Source organism: Accipiter gentilis, chromosome 33, assembly GCF_929443795.1.
Source record: "Accipiter gentilis chromosome 33, bAccGen1.1, whole genome shotgun sequence".
In the NCBI taxonomy this organism is placed as follows: Eukaryota; Metazoa; Chordata; class Aves; order Accipitriformes; family Accipitridae; genus Astur; species Astur gentilis.
In genome coordinates this window covers 18,044,785-18,063,971 of record NC_064912.1, presented here as the reverse complement: position 1 = coordinate 18,063,971, position 19,187 = coordinate 18,044,785, and the positions used below count along the sequence as shown (strand labels likewise).

The 19,187-nt window shown below is 49.4% G+C and overlaps 1 protein-coding gene across 1 annotated transcript in view; it reads left to right on the top strand.

Moving 5' to 3' along the window:
- The window catches only part of CACNA1H (calcium voltage-gated channel subunit alpha1 H), a 256,292-nt gene that overhangs the window by 109,140 nt on the left and 127,965 nt on the right, over positions 1 to 19,187 (top strand). The window contains exon 3 of the mRNA XM_049791191.1: positions 17,905 to 18,016. Coding sequence (XP_049647148.1) covers positions 17,905 to 18,016 — 112 coding nt within the window. The remainder of the gene's footprint in view (positions 1 to 17,904; positions 18,017 to 19,187) is intronic.

The window sequence follows — 19,187 nt, the reverse complement described above, 5'->3', positions numbered from 1 at the left end:
TACTGAGAATTGGCTCGTGTTCCCTCAGTTTGAAAGGGATGGCCAGCACTCATTCTTTTTTTCTGTCAGCTGCATCTTGAGATCCACTGTTTATTTATTTTGATAATATTCCAGTTGGAGGCAGAAGCAAGAGATACCAGAGGCGAGCAGAGAGAAAAATTAAGGTTGTTAGGGGTTTTTCCTGGCTTGCAAGAGCCTGCCCATGCTGGCGTGGCCGGCTAGGACAGCTGTTAGGGTCACAGCTGGCTGCAGACATCTGCAAAAGTCACTTCCAGGGACCTTTGCCCCTTCCCATTGCAGCATCCTCATCCCAGAGCCGCTGGGCATCCCCTTGCTGTGGCCCTGGGGTCCCCACTGTGGGATTTCAGTCCCTGGCGGGGCAGGAGCAAGCGTCTGGAGGACTGGGCACAAAGAAGTTGGTTGAGGCTCCCAGGATTTGGCTTGTTGGCCTTTGTACTTGAGCACGATTACTGTTTTCAGCGTTTTTCTAGCACGGTCCAGTTGTCAGGCATGGAGCCGTATGTCCTGCTCTCACCAAGACACTGGCACAGCACCCAGTCTTGATCCCTAGCAAAAGTGGGGCTCAGACTCTGCGTTGCTTTTATTATGCTGGAGACTGGCTTGTCTTCGTGGCAGATAAAAAATTTGCCTGGAAATGAGCTTCTAACCTAGAGATTCCCTCGCATGGCCAGACTCTTTCTGCAAGGAAACAAGGAGTTGATCTTTCCAACCCAATCACTGTGGCTGGGTAAAACGTATTTTCTGGCTCGCCAGTTTTTCCATCAGTCAGAGCAATAGCATGATCCCGGCCGGAGTCAGCACAGCCTGGTGAAAGGCAGCCACTCGTTTCTGCATCATCCGTCATTTTTAGGCACCCCGCATGGCAGCATCGATCAGGTCTGACCTCCCCTAGAGCCAGCCCTGGGGCCTTGCTGTGGGTCCCACGTAGAGGGATCTGGGCACCACTGTGAGGATAATAACCAGGCGCTCGCATGTTGGTTTGGTCACAGGTGATGCAATGTATACATCACCACAGACCAGAATAACGAGATTTCTTCCTGTCCCCCTATTCCATCCCCTTGTGATAGCTGGTCAGGAGAGAGGCACTGAAGAGGGTATTTCCCACTGAGCTTGGAGAAGACCAGCGAGCCTTGCCAAAATGCTGGTAGTGAAATGTTTTGAGCAGAGGAATGGGGGAGTCGATAGACTTTTCGTGTTGATGTAGTTACTAAATGCATGCGTGATCGATGAGTGCTGCATAGCTGGAGATACCGGGACTGGAGGATCCAGATCTGAAAGTGGATGCTTTATATCCCATAACCTCAAGAAGTTTGTTTTAAAATCATCACACTCCTCAGTTTTACTATATTAACCTACCGTCCAGCCATTCAAAACCTGTCGAAGCTCCGGGTTCAGCTCCAACAATCTGTGCTGAAATACAGGGACCTGCAATGGTTAAACCAGCCGGGACTGTGCCCCTGCTGCCTGCAATGTGGGGCTTTGTCCCCCTAATTTCTGTAGCAGGTCCCCGTGGGGCAGCCCGCAGGTTCCCGGGAGGAGAGTTGGGGCCGTTTCCCCATTTTTGGGGTCAGGCACGTCTGGGATCGGTTGTTATCTCAAAAGTGCTGCATCCAAAATGTGCCTCATTTCCTTTGGCATTAAGGGCTGCATTTGTCATCCCAGCACAGACTATGGCTCAGATAAAAGGGAATAAAACCGGAGAGTTGTGCCAAGGAGGAAAAGCACATAGAGAGGATGAAAGAGCATTTTGGGTGAGATGCATGTAAATGCATTACTCATGCAAAGAAGCCATTAAAGATCATGAGGCTCTCGGATACCACAACAGCAGGGCTGGTAAGTCCCAGGATAGAAAAGCCACAAAGAACGTCTTTGTGAAAGGGGAGGAATGTATCTATATTTGCATTATAACTGTTAAACCGCAGGGAGAGCAGATGATGTGTCACGGCTCTCGGATGAATTCAGCCATCCAGAAATGCGTGTCCTCATGTGTCAGCCCAAGAGAAGGGCTAAGGGCTGATGCAGCCCTGGGAGTCACCGGGAAATACTTGTCCAGGTATCCAAACCTGCATCAGGGACAAACATGGCTTGTTTACCAGGAACGAGCCCTCAGGAGGGACTTCTAGTTGGTTCTGCTCCAGGCCAGCAGCTTCCTAGCAGGGTCCTTTTCTTGGCGATGTTGCAGAGTTTCTGGCCGAAGGTTCGTAGGGCACTACGCAGAGGGGACCGCTCAAAGGCGTCGGAGCTGCCTGGCATCCTCGGGAAGCAGCGGTTCAGGTTCAGCTCCTCTTTGGGGCAAAGGTTCAGGTTTCAGCTGCTCTTTTATTTCTCTGGGGTTCGTTCAAGCTTGGTTAGGTGCCAGTGGAATGTGTCTAGTCCTTACCATTCACCAGCTAATCCAGGACAGCAAAGCAGAGAGAAAGCACTGAAGCATCCAGCCAAATCCGAGTTTGTCAGAGGAAACCTAACAGTACAAAGTAAATGCTGCTACAACCATCTGAGGCTTGGGGATGGTGAGAGGGTTCAGAGAGAAGGGTTCACTCCAAAGTCCCTCAAACCACACTGTGACGCTTCCATGACGAGCAGCATCCTGCACTGGGATGCTGCGCTGTGTCTCTGGCACCGTGATGTCCCCAACGGTGCAGGGACCCTGCGCTGCTGCACGGCGTCCCCATCGCCTGCCTAATCCCAGAGCACTTCCCGTGACAAAGCAGGTCACTCGGTCATTAAGGTCCTTTGCCTCCTGAAATTATTGTAATTTGGGGAGTTAGTACGTTGCAAACGCGGGACATGGAGTTATTTAAAGCAGTAAGTAGAAAATCACTAGCTGATAATACAGCTCAGTTTAAATTTGAGCTCATTTAAATGTCAGTCTAAACTGCCCCTCAAACCAAAGCTGCTTAAATTATGCTGAAAAATAATTGCCACTATTCATCAGAAGAATATGCCATGGATCCAAGTATTACATGAAGTGTTTGATTGGGGATTTTATTTTCTTTTCACCCCTTTTTATTCAATATTGCAGTCAGAAAAAACAACCCTCTTTGCTCTCCCATTAATACTGTCTTTTAACAGAGCAGGTCAATCCATCAAATTGCAGTACTGAGATAGGTAAGTTTTATCTGTCAGTGATGGATGTTGCTGCTTATGCAAATCTATCACGAGACCCTGGTTGCAAGAGCGCTCGGCACTTTGGGAATAGGACTTCAGTTTCCCGCAGCTGAATTAAAATATGCAGCTGTCCTGACTGAGAAGACTAAGCGTGGAGGTTGTCTTGCGGCAGACCTTGGGGGCTTCCAGTGTCAGCACGGTCATTCCTGAAGCTCAGTGTCGTAGCAGATACGTCTCTTGGGTACCTAGGATGTGCAGACAGTGAATGGAAAGTGATGGAAGGCACAAAAATCCCACCTGTTTATAATGATTGTAATTATTATCATCCTTTATTTTTGCCACTTGTCGCCTCAGTTAGCTCCGTGCACGCTCAGGTCCCTGGACAGCCCAGCGCAGGATCGGGCAGGGACTGGTCTGGCAGAGCTGCTGCTGTGTCGAGGCTGTTTGCATCCCAGAGACGGGGAAGACCCAGGTAAACCCAGTGCCGTGGGGTTGGATGAACCACCGCAAACGCCCGGCTGTGCTCTTACTCGCTCAAAATTGGACTGAACCTCTTTCATTTTGGATGCCTTGAGGCGTTTGGCAGAGGCTGAAAGCCTTCCCAAGGCCAGTTACAGCTGTTTAGAGCCCGTGCAGAGACCAGTCAAGTGGAGATAGCTTTGCTGAGCTCAGGCATGAGTGGAGAGTTACAGTAAAAACATCTGAACATCATCAGTTAGGTTAAAAGGGCATTTCTTGTGCAGATCAGCCACACTTCTTGGACCTATTCATCTTCTCCAGCGCAGCACATGGTGGGAGCAGATGTTATAGACAATAAGTCAGAAACATCTTGCCATTTTGAAACCACCCTCCGAGCCCTGAGCTGGCGATGGTGCCGTCTGCCAGTTCCTCCAGTGGGTTACCCTTTCTTCAGCCCCCGCGCACTAAAGGCAGTGCCAGACAGCGGCTGCATTTCCCTTTCACTCAATTGCAGTTGCAAAAGGCTTTCTCCCCTCTGCTTCTCAAGTAACCCTGGGAAGGATCATTAGAAATGTCATGGCATAAATCCATCCAGGACCCGTGTGTGTGCCAGGAACTGGCTCGTGAATGGCTCCGCTGGGCTGGCGGGGGGTGCCCGTTCCCTGCGCCTTTCCCAAGAGCAGCTGGAAAGTGTCCGTGGGGAGTGCAGGGGCGGCAGGCACCGGTCGGGGCTTATTTTGTGCCCAGGTAAAGCGCAAAGGCAGAGTGAGCATCCAGGCAGCCCCTGCCCGCGGCGGCAGTGAAGAGCAAGAGCCGCAGCAGCAGCGGGACCGAATCCAGAAGCTGTCGGAGCTCTGGACTATGGTGAAATTAGTTTCTTCCTCTAAACAAACTTCATGCCCCATGTGCATCCCTGATTTTTACCTTTGTATTAACATTTCCCAATTACTCAGTGCTTTTCGGCTGGATGACATTTGGTATTGCTGTTTATTGACTCCGGGGACCGTGGCGTTGACATTATTGCTACCAAGTGACATTTACACGGACACCGACGTCCTATTGATATCAATATTGGCAGCCAAGCTTATGACACAGCATTAACTATGTGAGGACAGAGGGACAGCTTCTGTTATTGATGCTGACGCTGTTTTAAAAAAAATCCAGCCAGTCTTAACTTCGATTGACCAAATTTCTGGAAAACTTGTTGCCGGGCCGTGAGAGCTGGTCTTGCCAAGCAGCCGGGGGTTGAGGACCTGCAGGGTGGCAATCCTGGCTCAAACACAGGGGAGCCAGCCCAGCCGCGCTCACTGCCTCTGTTCATATCGGATCCTCCTGCCCCGATGTTGACAGAATTGATTTTCGTGGTGCAATAGCAGAGGACCGGGTTTGTTCTGGTGTGCCGGAGCCATTCGCTGCTCGGTCATGGTGTTTGCTCGGTGACTCATCCCGTTCCACCCCAGGTCGTGGGCAGCAGGACTCTGCTGCGCTGGTAAGACCTCGGCTTGATCCCTGGGCTGGGTCATGGTTCCTCCCCACGCCGTACCGTACTTGTCCTTTGCTCATCCTATCCCATAAACCATTTGCTTCACCATTATTATTGCCATTGTCATTATTACTATTATTTCTCCCTCTGTGCAAAGAGTCTTTTGGCATTGTCCAAAATCCTGTGAAGTTCAATCCGAAGCGGCTCAGCAGCCGGTGGCCAGATGCCATCGGAGGATGAGGATGCAACCGTGCACTAAAAACGCTGGGTCTTCAGGTAGCTGGTGTCGGGACAGTTTCCATGGGTGTTGCTGGTTAAATCACCCGCAGGGTGATTCCCGCAGAGTGGGAATCGGAGTAACGTTGTTAAAGCACAACATCCCTCCTCAGCTGTTAAATACTTCATACCCGTCTGGGAGAGAGCCCCAGTGCTTGTATAATTCATGCCCAGAGTTTCTGCCTCGTTTGCTGTAGGAAAAATCATTATTTTTAATGGTCCTACCCAACACGGACACCGGCTACGGAGGGAACTGCTGCGAGCGTGGCTGGAAATGGGCAGGGATGGGGCAAATCCAAGCCAAGAAATCCCCCTGTAAGTCATTACCTTCTCCTCAGAGCTGATCTCGTTTGACTGCAAATATTTAGAAATCCCAGATAAAGACTATGGGGCACATTGAATTTAAAAAGGCAACAAAATTTTAATGCGAGTGACCCAATTTTAACATGAAACACTCAAGTGGAGGGAGAGAAGATCAGGCTGATCCCTCTCTCTGGGTGCAGTTTGGCTCATTAAAACAGGGATCAATGCTGATAATAAATGAAATATTTAAGACTTTTGAAAACACCCCAGGCTACTCTGATGCTGTGACAAGATTGATCCTGGCTGTGGGCTGCTGGGGGGGAGATGTGGCTGAAATGCAGCAGAACAGGTTTTTTTAAAAATTTGACCCTTTTTTTAAAAAAGTTGGACCTGGTGCTGCTGAATTGTCATAGAAACAAGAAAAAAACCTCTGTGGCTGCTCTCTCCCTTGCAAACACCACCCCTGAAAGCCATGATGGGATACTAATGGTGTGTAAAACAGCTGAAGCAGCTAAGGAAGAAAAACACAGTTTTTCTCTTTCCTGAGAATCAGGTTAAAAATTCTCACCAAAATTATTGCAGTATGGGGCATCTTGGCACAAAGCAAGTATCGGGGAGCCTATGGTGGGGAAATGCGGGCTCTTTCCCAGGGCAGGCATGTTGGCATTGGGGTCGCTGGTCCCTCGGGAAGTTTTTCTTGTCCTCTTGTCATCTAAAGGCCAGTTCACACTATCCCCAGGATTACTGGGGCGCATTGCATCTTTAGTCCCGCACAGCTCTGTCTGTAGCTGAAGTGAAGGACAGAGGGAAGAAAAAGTACAGCTATTTCTTGTCCAGCACCTTTTATCTTTTGGCCTTTCGTTTGCCCTTGGAAACCTGGAGGAGCGTTTGGGTTTGGATGAGCTGCACAGAGGTTTGCGATCCTGGTTTGAAGGGGATCTGCAGTGGGTACAAAATTCCTGTACCTGCCGTGGGAGCGTTACTCATCCCTGGAGTGAGATCCACATCCCCACAAGTGATTTTTTCATGGGAAATACAAGCTATCATCCTGCTAATGCAAACACAGCCTGAGGTCCTGCTGTCTCTGCTTGGACGATGCCAGTTATTCTGGCCTGGGAGGTGGCTCAGGGGGGTCAGGATGGGGTGCAATTTCTGCCTGACACCCACCCCAATTTGGGTGACTCACATGGGGCTGCATTTCGTCTCCTTTGGCTTGTACCGCACTGCATGGGTGCAAATTGGGCTTGTGAGCAGGAGCGCTGGCCCTCACAAACCAACACCTCTGCTGATATTTCCCAGTTGCAAAAGGGGATTTTTCTTACTTACCACACGGCACTTCTGCAAAGTTTAATTTATTTGCTTGCTTTTTCTTGTAAAGCACTTTTACCCTGGCTGGATAGATGAGGCAGAGAAGACAGAGTCATCCTCTTCTCTTCATTTTCAGGATTCCAGCTGAGTTTGGCTTCCCCAGGGTTGCGCTTTTGAGGCAGCGAACTGGTGGAGCAATTTAGCTGAGTGCAGGCTGGGAATGGCATGCATTTTGCTAGGGGCACATGTAGGGAAAAGGCAAATGGGATGCAAAGGTGATGTGTTTCCAGGGGAATTGCAGCCCTGGCGCAGCTTCACCTTTGCACTGACCTTCCTCAGAAGGGAATCCTGCGATATTTGTCACCTGGGCTGTCCCCTGTGGGTGACAACACCTATTCCTCAGCGCCGAGGGCACGGGGGAAGGCTGCTTCCCCTCCTCAGCCCACCTAATTCATCAAGAATGGGAAAAGCCGTGTTTGGTCCAGACCTGCCAACGCAGCGGCTGCATGAGGCCAGTTGTATTTGCTCTGATCCCACCTGTGTGTCTCCTTGCAGGAAAAGCACATTTGCATTTATCCGCAGACAGAACCCAAAAACTAGAAAGCAAACTAAACCCCAGAAGCACTGCCCCGTCGCTTCGTACAACGCATGAGCCGAGCCCGGCAGGACTGGTGGTAGGCAGATGATGAGCTGCATCTCCCCTATCCTCTCCCTGCAGCCCCCTCCAGCATCGCCCCCCACCCAGCAAAGCTGGCACAGGAGATATTTAGGGCTCAACCTCCTGCCCGGGGTTCACCCCCAGCAGCATCATTTCGGGAAGTCAAGTTGCAGCCCCGAGTTGCCGTGACACTGAGCCACCCCCAAGGATGCGGCTGCAGCTTTCTGCCCTCCGTGACCCGTTTCCCGAGTATTTGGCGTCTCACCCACGCGCCTGTCTCTCTCAAGCAATTACCTGCTCTGATTGCTCACCCTCGCATGTCACTGCTTAGATAGGTGCTTATATGTATTTTAATCAAGTGAGTCAGGCAAGGCGGTGGGGACTAGGCAAAACACTGTTTCTGTCCTTGTCTCCGTGCTGGGTAAATGATGGCTGGGAATTTAGTGAGCATGAAACGCTCTCATTTGGGTGGATTTAGTGGATTCGGTGGCTGAATGGGTGTTTAGAGATCGTTTGGGTTTATTTTGGGTGGAGTGGTAATGACTTGATCTCTGGCCCTGGTCCTGAGATCTCTGTGCACCGTCAATCAGGAATAGCACCTTTGAATTACTGTGGCTTTGAATTACTGAGGGGTTTTATCACGATACATGGAAATGGCAGGAACAGAGGCTTTCCTGCATGGCCTGAACCCGCCGCTCAAGAGCCTCAGAGCAGTTGTCACAGGCAAGAAAACCACGCTAACCCCCACTCCTCCTGCACACTCCGGCCATGGGGTTCCAGCTGCAGGACTTAAACCACGCAAGGTGGTGTTTTCCATCATATAATAGATATGAAAATTCAGAGGGCAGCTCCTGAGCAAGCCCGGCGCAGCACGGCTGCGCTGAATTCCATTTATGTCACTTTAATCGATACAGCCCTGTTTCCTCTGGGGGCATCTCGCAGCAGTTAAGGATGCCTTAACGACACGCTAAATCCATTTGCTATCATCACTCTGGGCGCTAACAGGCTCTAATTTAACACTGGCAATGGAGGTGATTTTTCCAGGGTGATACGTGCCAGCGGGCTGATGTGGGGAGGTTTTCCTGTGGGTTTGGGCGTAGCGATGGTTTGCGTTGCCTTGATTTCCCTGCTGAGCTTGTTTGGGAGGTACGAGATCCGCCGGGACGGGTTTGTGCTGGGGAGGCACGTGGCAGGGAAGAGCAACGGTAGCGATCGGGTTTTACGGAGCCTGGTTTTACGCTCGGAAAGCCCCAAGAACAGGGAGGGGATTAGTGTTGCATCGACTGAGCGGCAGCGCGAGCATGTGCACCCCTCGAGGTGCTTTTGTGCCTGTATCATCCTTTTAGTTTGAAGTTTAATCCCCAATAGCTGTGACTTGCTGCATCGCCTGTCTCATAACAGCCTTACAAAGCTGTGAAAACAGGCAGGGAAAATGAAGCTGTCTGACAAATGACACATGACAAGGACTTGGAGTTAACTGCTTTTAAATTCATTATGGCTCCAAAAGATTGGCTTGAGCAAGGTGAATGATTTAAGGTGCATAATAAGATGGATTTAGCCTCCTTTTACTGCCGTTGAATGATCTGTGAACAAGCTTCGATCTCTGCATTACAGTCGTTACCAAGATTTGTCAGTAAGGGGGGGGGTTATTTGAGGACCACTTGCGGCAGTACCTCGGTTGCACACCGGTGACTTTTCCCTGGCAGGATAAATGTCAACTTCTCTGTGCTTTCAGAGCAGCAACCTTCGGTGCAAATACTGTTTCCAGCTGTCCCAAGTGCCAAAACCAAAGAGGAGGTGTTCAAAGGGCATGTGGGCAACCCGGGCACTGAACGCAGCCATTGCACAGCGAGTCTGTGGTTTGCAGAGAGTTGCGTTTTGTGCAAAAGTCTCAGGAGCTGCAGGAAGGTTTCTGCGTTGCGTGATGATGAACATCACAACAGGGATGTCTTCCAGGTTTGGGTTGCCCTGGCCGCAACACATATGGCACATCTGGGATGCCCAGGGCTGCAACCTTGCCATGCTTCAGCCAAAAATTGTCTAGCGATGCCAGATCCAGGAGCTCTGCCCCAAAATCAGCTCCCTGATCTCTGCCTGTGCAAGGCAATTATTCACATTTTGGGGGAGAAAGGCACATCTGACAGCAGACCAGCAGAACAGCCTGTTGCTGCAGGTCCATTTGGGGCTAGCAGTGGGTTGGAATCTCATTACGGTTATTTGATAGCAAACTAGTGGGATGCAATTATTCCAGTAACTCAGGCTAATCCTGTCTTAAACAAGAATTCTCTGCAGTCGGCCCCATCTCCAAAGGTATGTGCCAACTTGGTGTCTTTGGGCTGAATTATTGCTTCTGGTCTGTGTGTTTGTGGTACTGCTGGGGAGGTATATATTTCTGAAGTGCAGCTGCCTCATTTTGTTTTACAATTCATAAGCAAACGAACCCAAATGATCCAGTGCAGTATGGGCACTAAAAATAGCTTTAATCAATCAACTTTTTAAAAATAAGAATGTTCCTTAAAATTATGCCAGCACCAGCCAGTGCTGCCTCTTGGGAATTTTATTCTGACTCATTTTTCTTCCAGTTCTGTTCTTTCTTTTTCTTTCTCTTTTTTTTCCTGCTCCTATTTACCAAATATCATCGAGTTTGGACTGTTTTGTTACTTAGCATACAGGATGAGGTGGATATTGCAGACTTTTAAAGCTATTTTTGTCACTGGTGGCATGAAGGGATGGGAAGCATTATTACTGTAATTTGCCCATATTAGGGGAGCACCCCTAAATACTGGTCAAACGGGCACTAGGTACTTTTAATTCAGTATTTCTACACTGGAGCAGCTTCCCACCCGTACCCAAATCTTTCAGGGTGGCCCATCCATCCGTCAGAGGACATGGACACACGGATGCGGTAGCAGTGCCGTGGGGCTTGGTGGGACAAGGCAGCAGCCGAGCCCACCCCATCCCCTGCTCTCCCCCAGCCCCTTTTCCTGCAAGCGCTTCGATGCTCCACGGCTTTGCAGGAGCCCCGTTGCCATCCCATGCAGCAGCTGCTTTGTGGTCTGACCAAGCACGTGGGCATCCTCGTGGCCTCGGAGTCCGCTGGAGCACTCGGGTGGAGGACCGAGCCCCTCTCCCACCTCCCCAAGCTCTCCTCCTCCAGCCGGTTGCGCTCTTGCCACTGATGGGGGACAGATGCCAGGTTGGGCAGTTTACAAGCAGGTCCTCAGGTTTCTGACCAACCTTGTTTCTAAAGGCAAAGAAGACTGTGATTTTGCAAAGGAGGAATTACAAACCCGAGTCCTGCTGCTCTCTGATGAGCAGTACATACCCAGCTCAGCAGGAGCACTCTGAAAATCCCAGTCTCTCAGATGTGTGTGTGTGTATAGATGTATATATATATATATGTGTGTGTATATTTAGTGCATTAGTCACATCTTAGACTATAAAAACTGAAACTTCAGTTGGCTGCTTCTTCTGTAAACATATGTTCTCCTTGTAACTATAACTTGGCTTTTATTGCTTTGTGTTATTCCTCAGCATCGTGTGCAGTACGTACAGATACGATAACAGTAATAATCACAATACTGCCAAATCCGAGCATTTAAAATAATGGGTTAAGTCTCCAAAATCCCCTGACTGGCTTAAAAATAATAAGATTATGTGAAAATAGTAAGCACCATGATCTTGTCTTGCTGCTTTTCTGTTGCTGGGTCTTCAGGCTTTTGGCTCCTGTCTGTCTCCAATATGGGCATTTAGAAATGAGGGTTGGGGTTGGGGAGGGGAACTTTTAAATGAAGATGCGACTGATCCCTCTGAAGGACCTGGGAATTTGAAGCGGTACGTCCTTCATCACAAGGCATGGGATGAAAGCAAGGGAGTTTGCAACACAGTGGTAATACGGTCCCAGCATTTTTTACGGTGTTTACTGGAGAAATATTTTTAGAATTAGAGTGACGGATGGTAGAGATTATCTCCCTGAAAATGGGGAGGCGCAGACTGGCTGAACTGCCTAGTGAAGGAGACCAGTTGCATTATGGTACATCTGAGCCTGACCTATACCCACATCACCGGCGTTTTCTGTGCATTATTTGGAGTGGGAAATGACTGATGCAAAGTGAACAAGATGCAAACCGGGGTTGCAGGCATGGCAGTCTACTCAGTACCTATACAATTTTAAAAGAGATATTGAAAACCTACCTTTCTAACAAGACAAGTGGTTTATTTTTCTTCTGTTTTTATATTTAAGAGGGCCTTCAAGTTTTTAAGGAAAATATTAGACTTTGACCTGCACGCCAAGAAATCCCCTTACAGCATTGCACAAATGTGTAAGGATCTGGAAGCCTTCTAGAAACAGGAACTATCCACATTGTTTTGTTGGCTAAAATGCATGAAACAGAGATCCAAGTTGCATCATTACGGTTAATTTTACTTTTCTCTTTGGGCCAAGAATTGGAGGTTTATGGTGGGAAGGAGCTGGGGGATGCTGGATTTGGGTTTGGCGTTTTTCAGTTCAGCAGAGTCATTCTTTTCTTCTGCCTGCAACTGTCCATGTCATGGTGTACAAACCATCTCCGGAGGAGATGGAGCCATCAGGCCTGGCTGAGGCTGGTCTTACAGTTTAATTAAATCCATGCCTAAACCAGTTGAACTAAACGGATGCAAAGTAACAGCGTGAGCGCTGTGAGCTCGGTGAGGACACAGCTTATTCCTGCTTTTGCTTACGTTTGTTCTGTTGCCATAAACTCAACGGGATTAAGTGTCTTCTGAAGTTAAATATGAGGGTCTGGATGCCAGGGTGTTAGGGTTCTCCTTCTGGCTTTCGTTGCTGTGACCCGTGGGCAGGTCTGCGTGCCGCTGGCCGGAGCTGCGGTGGTGACACCCGGGTCTGCCCCGTTCCTCTGCTCCTCAGTTTGGGGCCTGAGGTCAGCAATGCAAAAAGTCACAAGTGCACTGCTTTAAAAAGGGAGAGAGGAAAGGGAAAAGTTAAATCAGAGGCCAAATGCAAACTTGTCTTCAGGAAACACTTGCTGCACTAAGAAAAACTGTTGATGCTATGAGATGCTGTACCACTGCAGGTGTCCTTGCTGCGCCCTAGATCCTAAGATGCAAAGCGATTCTGATGTCCCGTTCTGCTCTGGACCCACCCAACAGCAGTTTTAAAGACAATTATTTTTTCTGTGTTTGTTAGCTGGATTCCTTAATTAATTGGCAACATCCTTAGGAGATGAGACTCTCGCTGTGTCACTGCCTCGGTGACGGAGGAGCCGTGTCGAACCCCACTGCCGGTGGCAGAGGGCAGGGGCTGCTGACGGAGGCAGGAGGTGCCGGGAGCTCTGCCTCTGGGCAGGACACACACACAGCTCCTACACACCTTTATTTTGGGTTGCCTACTCCTCAAACACATCCCCTGGCACTGATACCAGTGACTAGGTGATGTGGACCTGATGAGTGGCCACCCAACCTCAACTCTCTGTGTTGGGCCATTCAGTTTTACTGCTGGAAATATTCGAGGTTGTGTTGAGCAGCTGCTTCAACACACCCCTGAATTCCCATGTCTCTTTTTAAATCAAGTCAAGGCCTTACCAGCTAAACCAGCATGGCAGAGGTCAGTGGGAAAAGCAGGTCTTGCCCATGCTGAGGCATCATCTGGCAAGCAGAGCTCTCCATCCTCAAGCCACAGGTCTTTCCCTGGCGGTGATTTCAGTAAAACACTGTCAAAAGCTGCCGGAGAGCTTCAGCATCAGGAGAGCATCAGCATCAGCAATTGTACTAACAGCTGGTGGGGTGAACAACATTTTGGGGCAGAGCCTGGTTTCTGTGTTGCCACTTCTAAACTCACAGCTAGATTTTAATGTAAGAGACTGTGTCAATCCCGCAGTGCGGTGCGGTGCGGAGGGGAGCAGCCCCCTGCCCCGGGCAGGCAGAGCTCTGCTGTTCCCCAGCTCTTGCCCAAAGGGCGTCCGGGGGATTTGAGCTTGGCCCAGATACGCTTGAGATGTCATTACCATGGAATTTGTGGCAGAGGAAGAAATATTAAGCAAATCTTTTGCCATTATCTTTGCCTCTAGCAGTTGGTCTAGATGTCCCCTTTGCATCTTTTTCTTTTCAAATCTCCTAGTTGCAAAGTTGGCTGCTTTTAAACTGGGTGGTGCTTCGGTGGCCCGGAGAGCAGCAGTTTCCATGGTAACTCAGAAGTACCCATTTTTGCACAGTCATGGTTTTAGTGGGTCGCAGCCACCACCTCTGCCGGAGGACCAGGAGGATTCCAAGTCAATCCCATCCCAGCTCCAGCAGTGCGAGAGCCGGAGCCACTCGGGGAGGGGAGCAGGAGCTCAGGCTGAGTTTGGTGTTACCATCCTTCATCTTCCTTGACCTCCTGGTTGCAAAAACACCGGGCAGGGTGTACGGCAATGCTGCAGGGTCACCCACGAGGCCGTTCTGTGCCGTGGGACTTCTGTCTCCAGCCACATCTTTGCTATTTGTGCTGGCACAAGCCCGGCGTTGGGCTGCTCTCGGACTTTTTTCCACCTTTTCCTCTCTCTTTTTTCTCTTCTGGGTGTTTTCCCATCATTATCAGAACAGGGCTTTTCTTTCTTGATGGGCATTTCGAATTGGCCCAGGCTCTGCGGGAAGGATGCTGTGAAAAGGTGCCCGGTATAATCCCACCCGGCAAAGCAGCATCACCTCCCGCTGCGCGGGGGGTTTGCTGTGGGGCATCTCCATGTGGCTGCTGAAGGCTGGATGGCTTTGGGGGGGCTCTGGAAAAGCAACCAGCTGGGGATTAAATCACAGCTTCTGGGGCTCTTCCAGAGCCAGGAGTAAGGAAGGGGGGAGTGAACTGAAATTCCCTTGAATGTCTGTGCACCGGAGGGAGGGAGGATTAGTCCCATTAGGGCAGAGCACTCGGGGTAATCCCGCTTTCAAATTAGGGATTTCACTGTCATTAATCTGATGTGAAAATAAATAGGGCAGGAGCTTAATGCCTTTGAGGGAGCCACAGGACCTTTCAGCTCAGACGCCTCCAGCCTCATCCCCTCGGGAAGGGTTCGGAGATGAGGGAGGACGGGAGCATCCCCGGGAAACGTCCGAGCCCTGAGCAGAGGCTTCCTCCTCCCTCCTCCAGTCCGTTCTCTGGCCAAGGCAAAACTGTTCCCTACAGTGGGTTTTCATCCACCTTTTCAGCCTTTTCTTCAAAGGCCACACAAGTTTTCTTTTGTCTCTTTTCTTTCTGTGTGCACCAGCGTTGCCGTTTCCCATCTTGCGGCTGTGGCTGACCCTTGCTGACCCTTGCTGACAGCCTCTAAATGTCTGTGACCACAAAGCTAAGGGAGAGCCTTTCTTTTTTCTGTTAGAAAATTAAAACAACTCTTCTGGTGTCCTGAAAGACACTGAATTCAGCTTTGGTGTTAGATGGACAGGGGACAGCAGTGGCTGTCAACTCCAGTGAGAGTTCTTCTCAAGCAGGTGATTATTTAACCATAAAAAACACAATTAGGTCATTTACAAGTAAGAAAGAAGTTTTTTAGAGATCTGATGAGCAGAGCGCCTGAACAAAGGCCCGGGGTAGCTCAGCAAAACAGGGGCTTTACCCTACAAACATCTTCAGCCTCAGGCTTCAGTCGCTCCACTGAAATAAAAAACCAGAGGCAGATGCCAGACACAGAGGGCAGGCAGGTTTTCTGCTCATAAAATTTTCTTTTTGAAATGTTTGTGATTTTGTATCATGATAAGAGTAATCTGAGCAGCAAAGGGCACTGGCCCAGAAGCCAGAAGAGCCCAGGGTGTGGAAGACCCCGGCACCCATCAGAGTTTCCCGTACTCTTGAGGACCCCTTTCAGCAACAGGCTGTGCCTCTGCCTTGCTGGGGGCAGACACTTCCATGTTTTATACAAAAAAGTCGGTCTTAATTGAATGTTGCCATCAAAACTGGTCCATGCAAACAATTCACTTTTGACAAATCAGTGTTTTCTAGTGGAATACAAAATCTAATTCTTGTTCAGTTCTGCTAGAAACAAGGGCTGAGGCAGTGGAGAGCAGATGGAGAACAGTAATGCAACCAGCAACCCTTGGTGGGTGGTGGATTCAAAAGCCTTCTCATCTTGTGGTGGGGAAAAGCTTGGGTTGTACGCTTCCCCATTGCTGGAGCAGCAGGGGATGGATGGAGCCGGCACAAGCCCAGGATCGGTGTCCCAGGGAAGGACAGAGGAGCAAGGTGGGAACAACCAGGTACAGGGCCAGTGCTCTTCCCTCCTTTGCGGGAAGCAGGAGACCTAGTTCATCACCATAGTTACACCTTTTTTAACAGTTCAAAATCCACATGCTTTTATTTTTTTACTTTAAAGGAAAAAAAAAAATATCTGCAAGTATAATAAGTGAAATGAATGCAACTGCAGGCACCCTGGGAATAGCGCAGGAGCCCTGTTTACAGGGAGTTCTACATGAATCCCATCAAGCAGTGCAAATATTGTAAGTAGGATATGGCCACAGGTTGAGCTTTGTTTGTGTCTGATGTGGGCTCTTTTCTCTATGGAACAGGATTACCACTCTGTTTCTAATTAAGCAAAAGGGAAGGGGATCCAAACAGCCCCTAAAGATGTCAAAAATCAGAAAGAAGATATTGAAGAGAGGGAGAAATTAAAATAAACCGACATGGGTATTTCAGCAACGCACAAGTCCTCTGGGGCTATGGCCAGCAGCTTCTCCTGCTCCAGCTCCTTCTGCATCACTGATGGGGTGACCTGGGTTTTTATTTCATTTTCATGCATTTCCATTTTAGACAAGTAGGTTTCCAAGTCTCATGTGGTTGGTCCCCAGCATGGGCTTCAAGGTGTTCCTAGCTCTGAACTTTCAGATTAAAGCCTTCTCTAAAACAAGAAGTGGATTGGGTTCAGGTTTTAGGGAAGCTGCTGGGGCTGACCCCACTTATTTCTCTTTCTTCTTTTAATCTGGATAAATGAGAGTCTGTGTGCAAAAGTAGTTTGAGACTGCAGCCCTGCGCTTGCCTAATCTTATGCTGCAATAAATCTTACGCTGAACTGATAAAATGCCAGGTAAAATACTTCTAAAAGCGGCAGGGATAAATATGGTAGGGGTTTTTTGTTCACGTTTGCAAAGCAGGAGAATTGTTGTTACCAGAAATAAGACAATGTCTGTGTGCTTCTTTCTCTGTGATCCCTTGCTCACATATGCTTGTGTGTTTGAAAGCATAAAGGTTTATTCATACACAGATGTTTCCAATTATTATTCCTAAGAACAGTTCTCTCATTCATGCTTAATTTGTGAAACTCCTGTTCAGTTCCCCAGATCTTTTTTTATTATTTTTAATAGTCATACCAGCAGCAGTAATCATAAGCTCTGGGCCTATTTTGCACTGATGCAAATCACCACTTACTACTTTGAAACAATTAATGTTAGTGCAGTTGAGCACTGGTGGGTCCTGTTAGAGAATATGGTCTTTTTTTTTCTGGCAACGGAGACATCCAACCATGAGCCCTTTCCTTCCTTTTGGAAGCCTGTGCTGTGCACCCTGGGTCCTGGTTTACATCCCCTATCCCAACATTCCGCCATCCGTGGCCCTACCAACTTGTGCCACCAGCTTGGCTTTGTTTTGCCTTCATCCTCGGTCATGATGTAGAGCTCAAAATGGACTCCACAGCTCTCTGAGACTTAGAAACCAGGCAGAAATAAGATAACCTGCATTCAGCACCTATTCCCATGACTTGAGATGGAGACAAGGAGAGCAACCTCACTGGTTGGAGCAAGGAACCGGGCACAAGCCAGGTTTCTGGTGGTGATGGTGCCTAAATAATCTTTCTTTGTCTTGCTTTCTTTAGCTTGGTAGTGAAAGAGTTAATGCTGGAGGACATGTGGGGTGATTCACTGCTAAAACTCTTTGAGATCTGGAGATGAAAGTTGCTGTGGGAGGAGGACAGAGGCGGTTGTGGTCCCAGCTGCCCCTGGGCACGCATGAAGAACAGAAGAGGATGGAGTGGGGGGGACTTGAGATGGAAAGCGTAGCCGTGCGCCTCGTTGCACTTTTCTGGCTTTGCTGCTGTATGTGAAATGAAAGGCATCCTTTGTCCCTTCATCTCAACAGGAGTACTCTTTCCAAGGCCCTTTCCTCAGTTGCCAAACACTTCAAGCCTTAGCAATCTGGGATGTTTGGAGGTGTTTTCTTCTTTGCTTGTGCGAGGAGTGAAGGTTTTTTTGACGTGTAAATAGCACAGTGCCTCACTTTCCCCACTCCCGATGGCCGCTGAAGCGTGTGCTCTCCTTAACGCCCTCCTCTCACCTGGTTCGAGCACATCAGCATGCTGGTCATCCTCCTGAACTGCGTCACCCTGGGCATGTTCCAGCCCTGCGAGGACGTGGAGTGCCAGTCGGAGCGGTGCACCATCCTGGAGGTAAGGATCCCATGCTGCCCCGCTTGCTTGGGATGTGTGGGGTGCAGGGTGGGTGGTCGTCCTGAGAGCTGGGACCCCCATATTGTCCCTTTTCCCCAGGATCCAGCCATGAAACCCTTCCCGTAGGGATGGTTTTTCCAATAAACCAGAGCCTGTCCTCCGAGGAGACCCACTGCTATGGCCCTAGGTGAGACCTAAAGGCTGCCTGATTTGGACTTACCCCAGCAAGATTCTTTCTCCACACATTTAATAAGGGTAGGGGGTCTCAAAACTGGGCATCCAGCTCCTGCTGGAGATTTGAACACTTTTTAATTACAGCACGGCCAATGCCACGGGGAACCTCTTGCTCGCAGTCAGTCAGTTCCACCCCAGGCAGGTCACTCTTGGATTGCTGCAGTCTGGTCTGTGCAATACGGCACCGGTGACTTTGCCTTTTCATTCCCTTCTTCATGAACAAAAAGCATGGGACGGGCTCGTACCTGCTCTACTCCGCCAGCAGAACCCACCAGCTGAAGTGCAGCATTGCCAAGTGCCAGGATAACTGACCTTTGGGAAATGCACACGCGTACAAATCTCGCAGACCTTTGTCGGCCACCCGAAGCTTAGTGGGGCATCACGCTTGTCACTTCATCCCTCGCTGCGTCCTGGCAATCCCCTCGCTGCCATATGCCCACAGGATTCGTTTTGGAAGCACATCCCGGCAGCATCTGGTGCGTGGGCTGCACCTTGGCGTTGGGCTTCCTGCAGCAACTCAGTTCTCAGGCTTGGAACCAACTTTTCTTGTTTCTAATGCATTACATCAACCTAGGCAGGGACTACGGACGTGTGGTAGTGTATCGGGCTTGGTTCGTCCGAATCCCGCGCAGATCTGCTGCTTTACTTCTCTTTGAGTGTTTCAGCCGTACGGGAAGGCCGGTGGGATCTTTCCAACCAGTCTCTCCTGCCTCTTTCAAAGACTGGGCCAGAACTGCTTGCAAATGCCAGGAATAGCAGAGTTTATCATCAAACCTTCTTTCAACCTTAGAAGAAGATCCGTTAAATGCAGAGCCAAGTAAACCGGATTAATAGAGAGGCCACTAGAGGTTTGTTATGGAATGAGATCAATTTTGGAGAAACTGCTGCCACCAGAGGCATCCAGCATAGGGATCGTCTCAGAAGGTCAGGCTCAGGG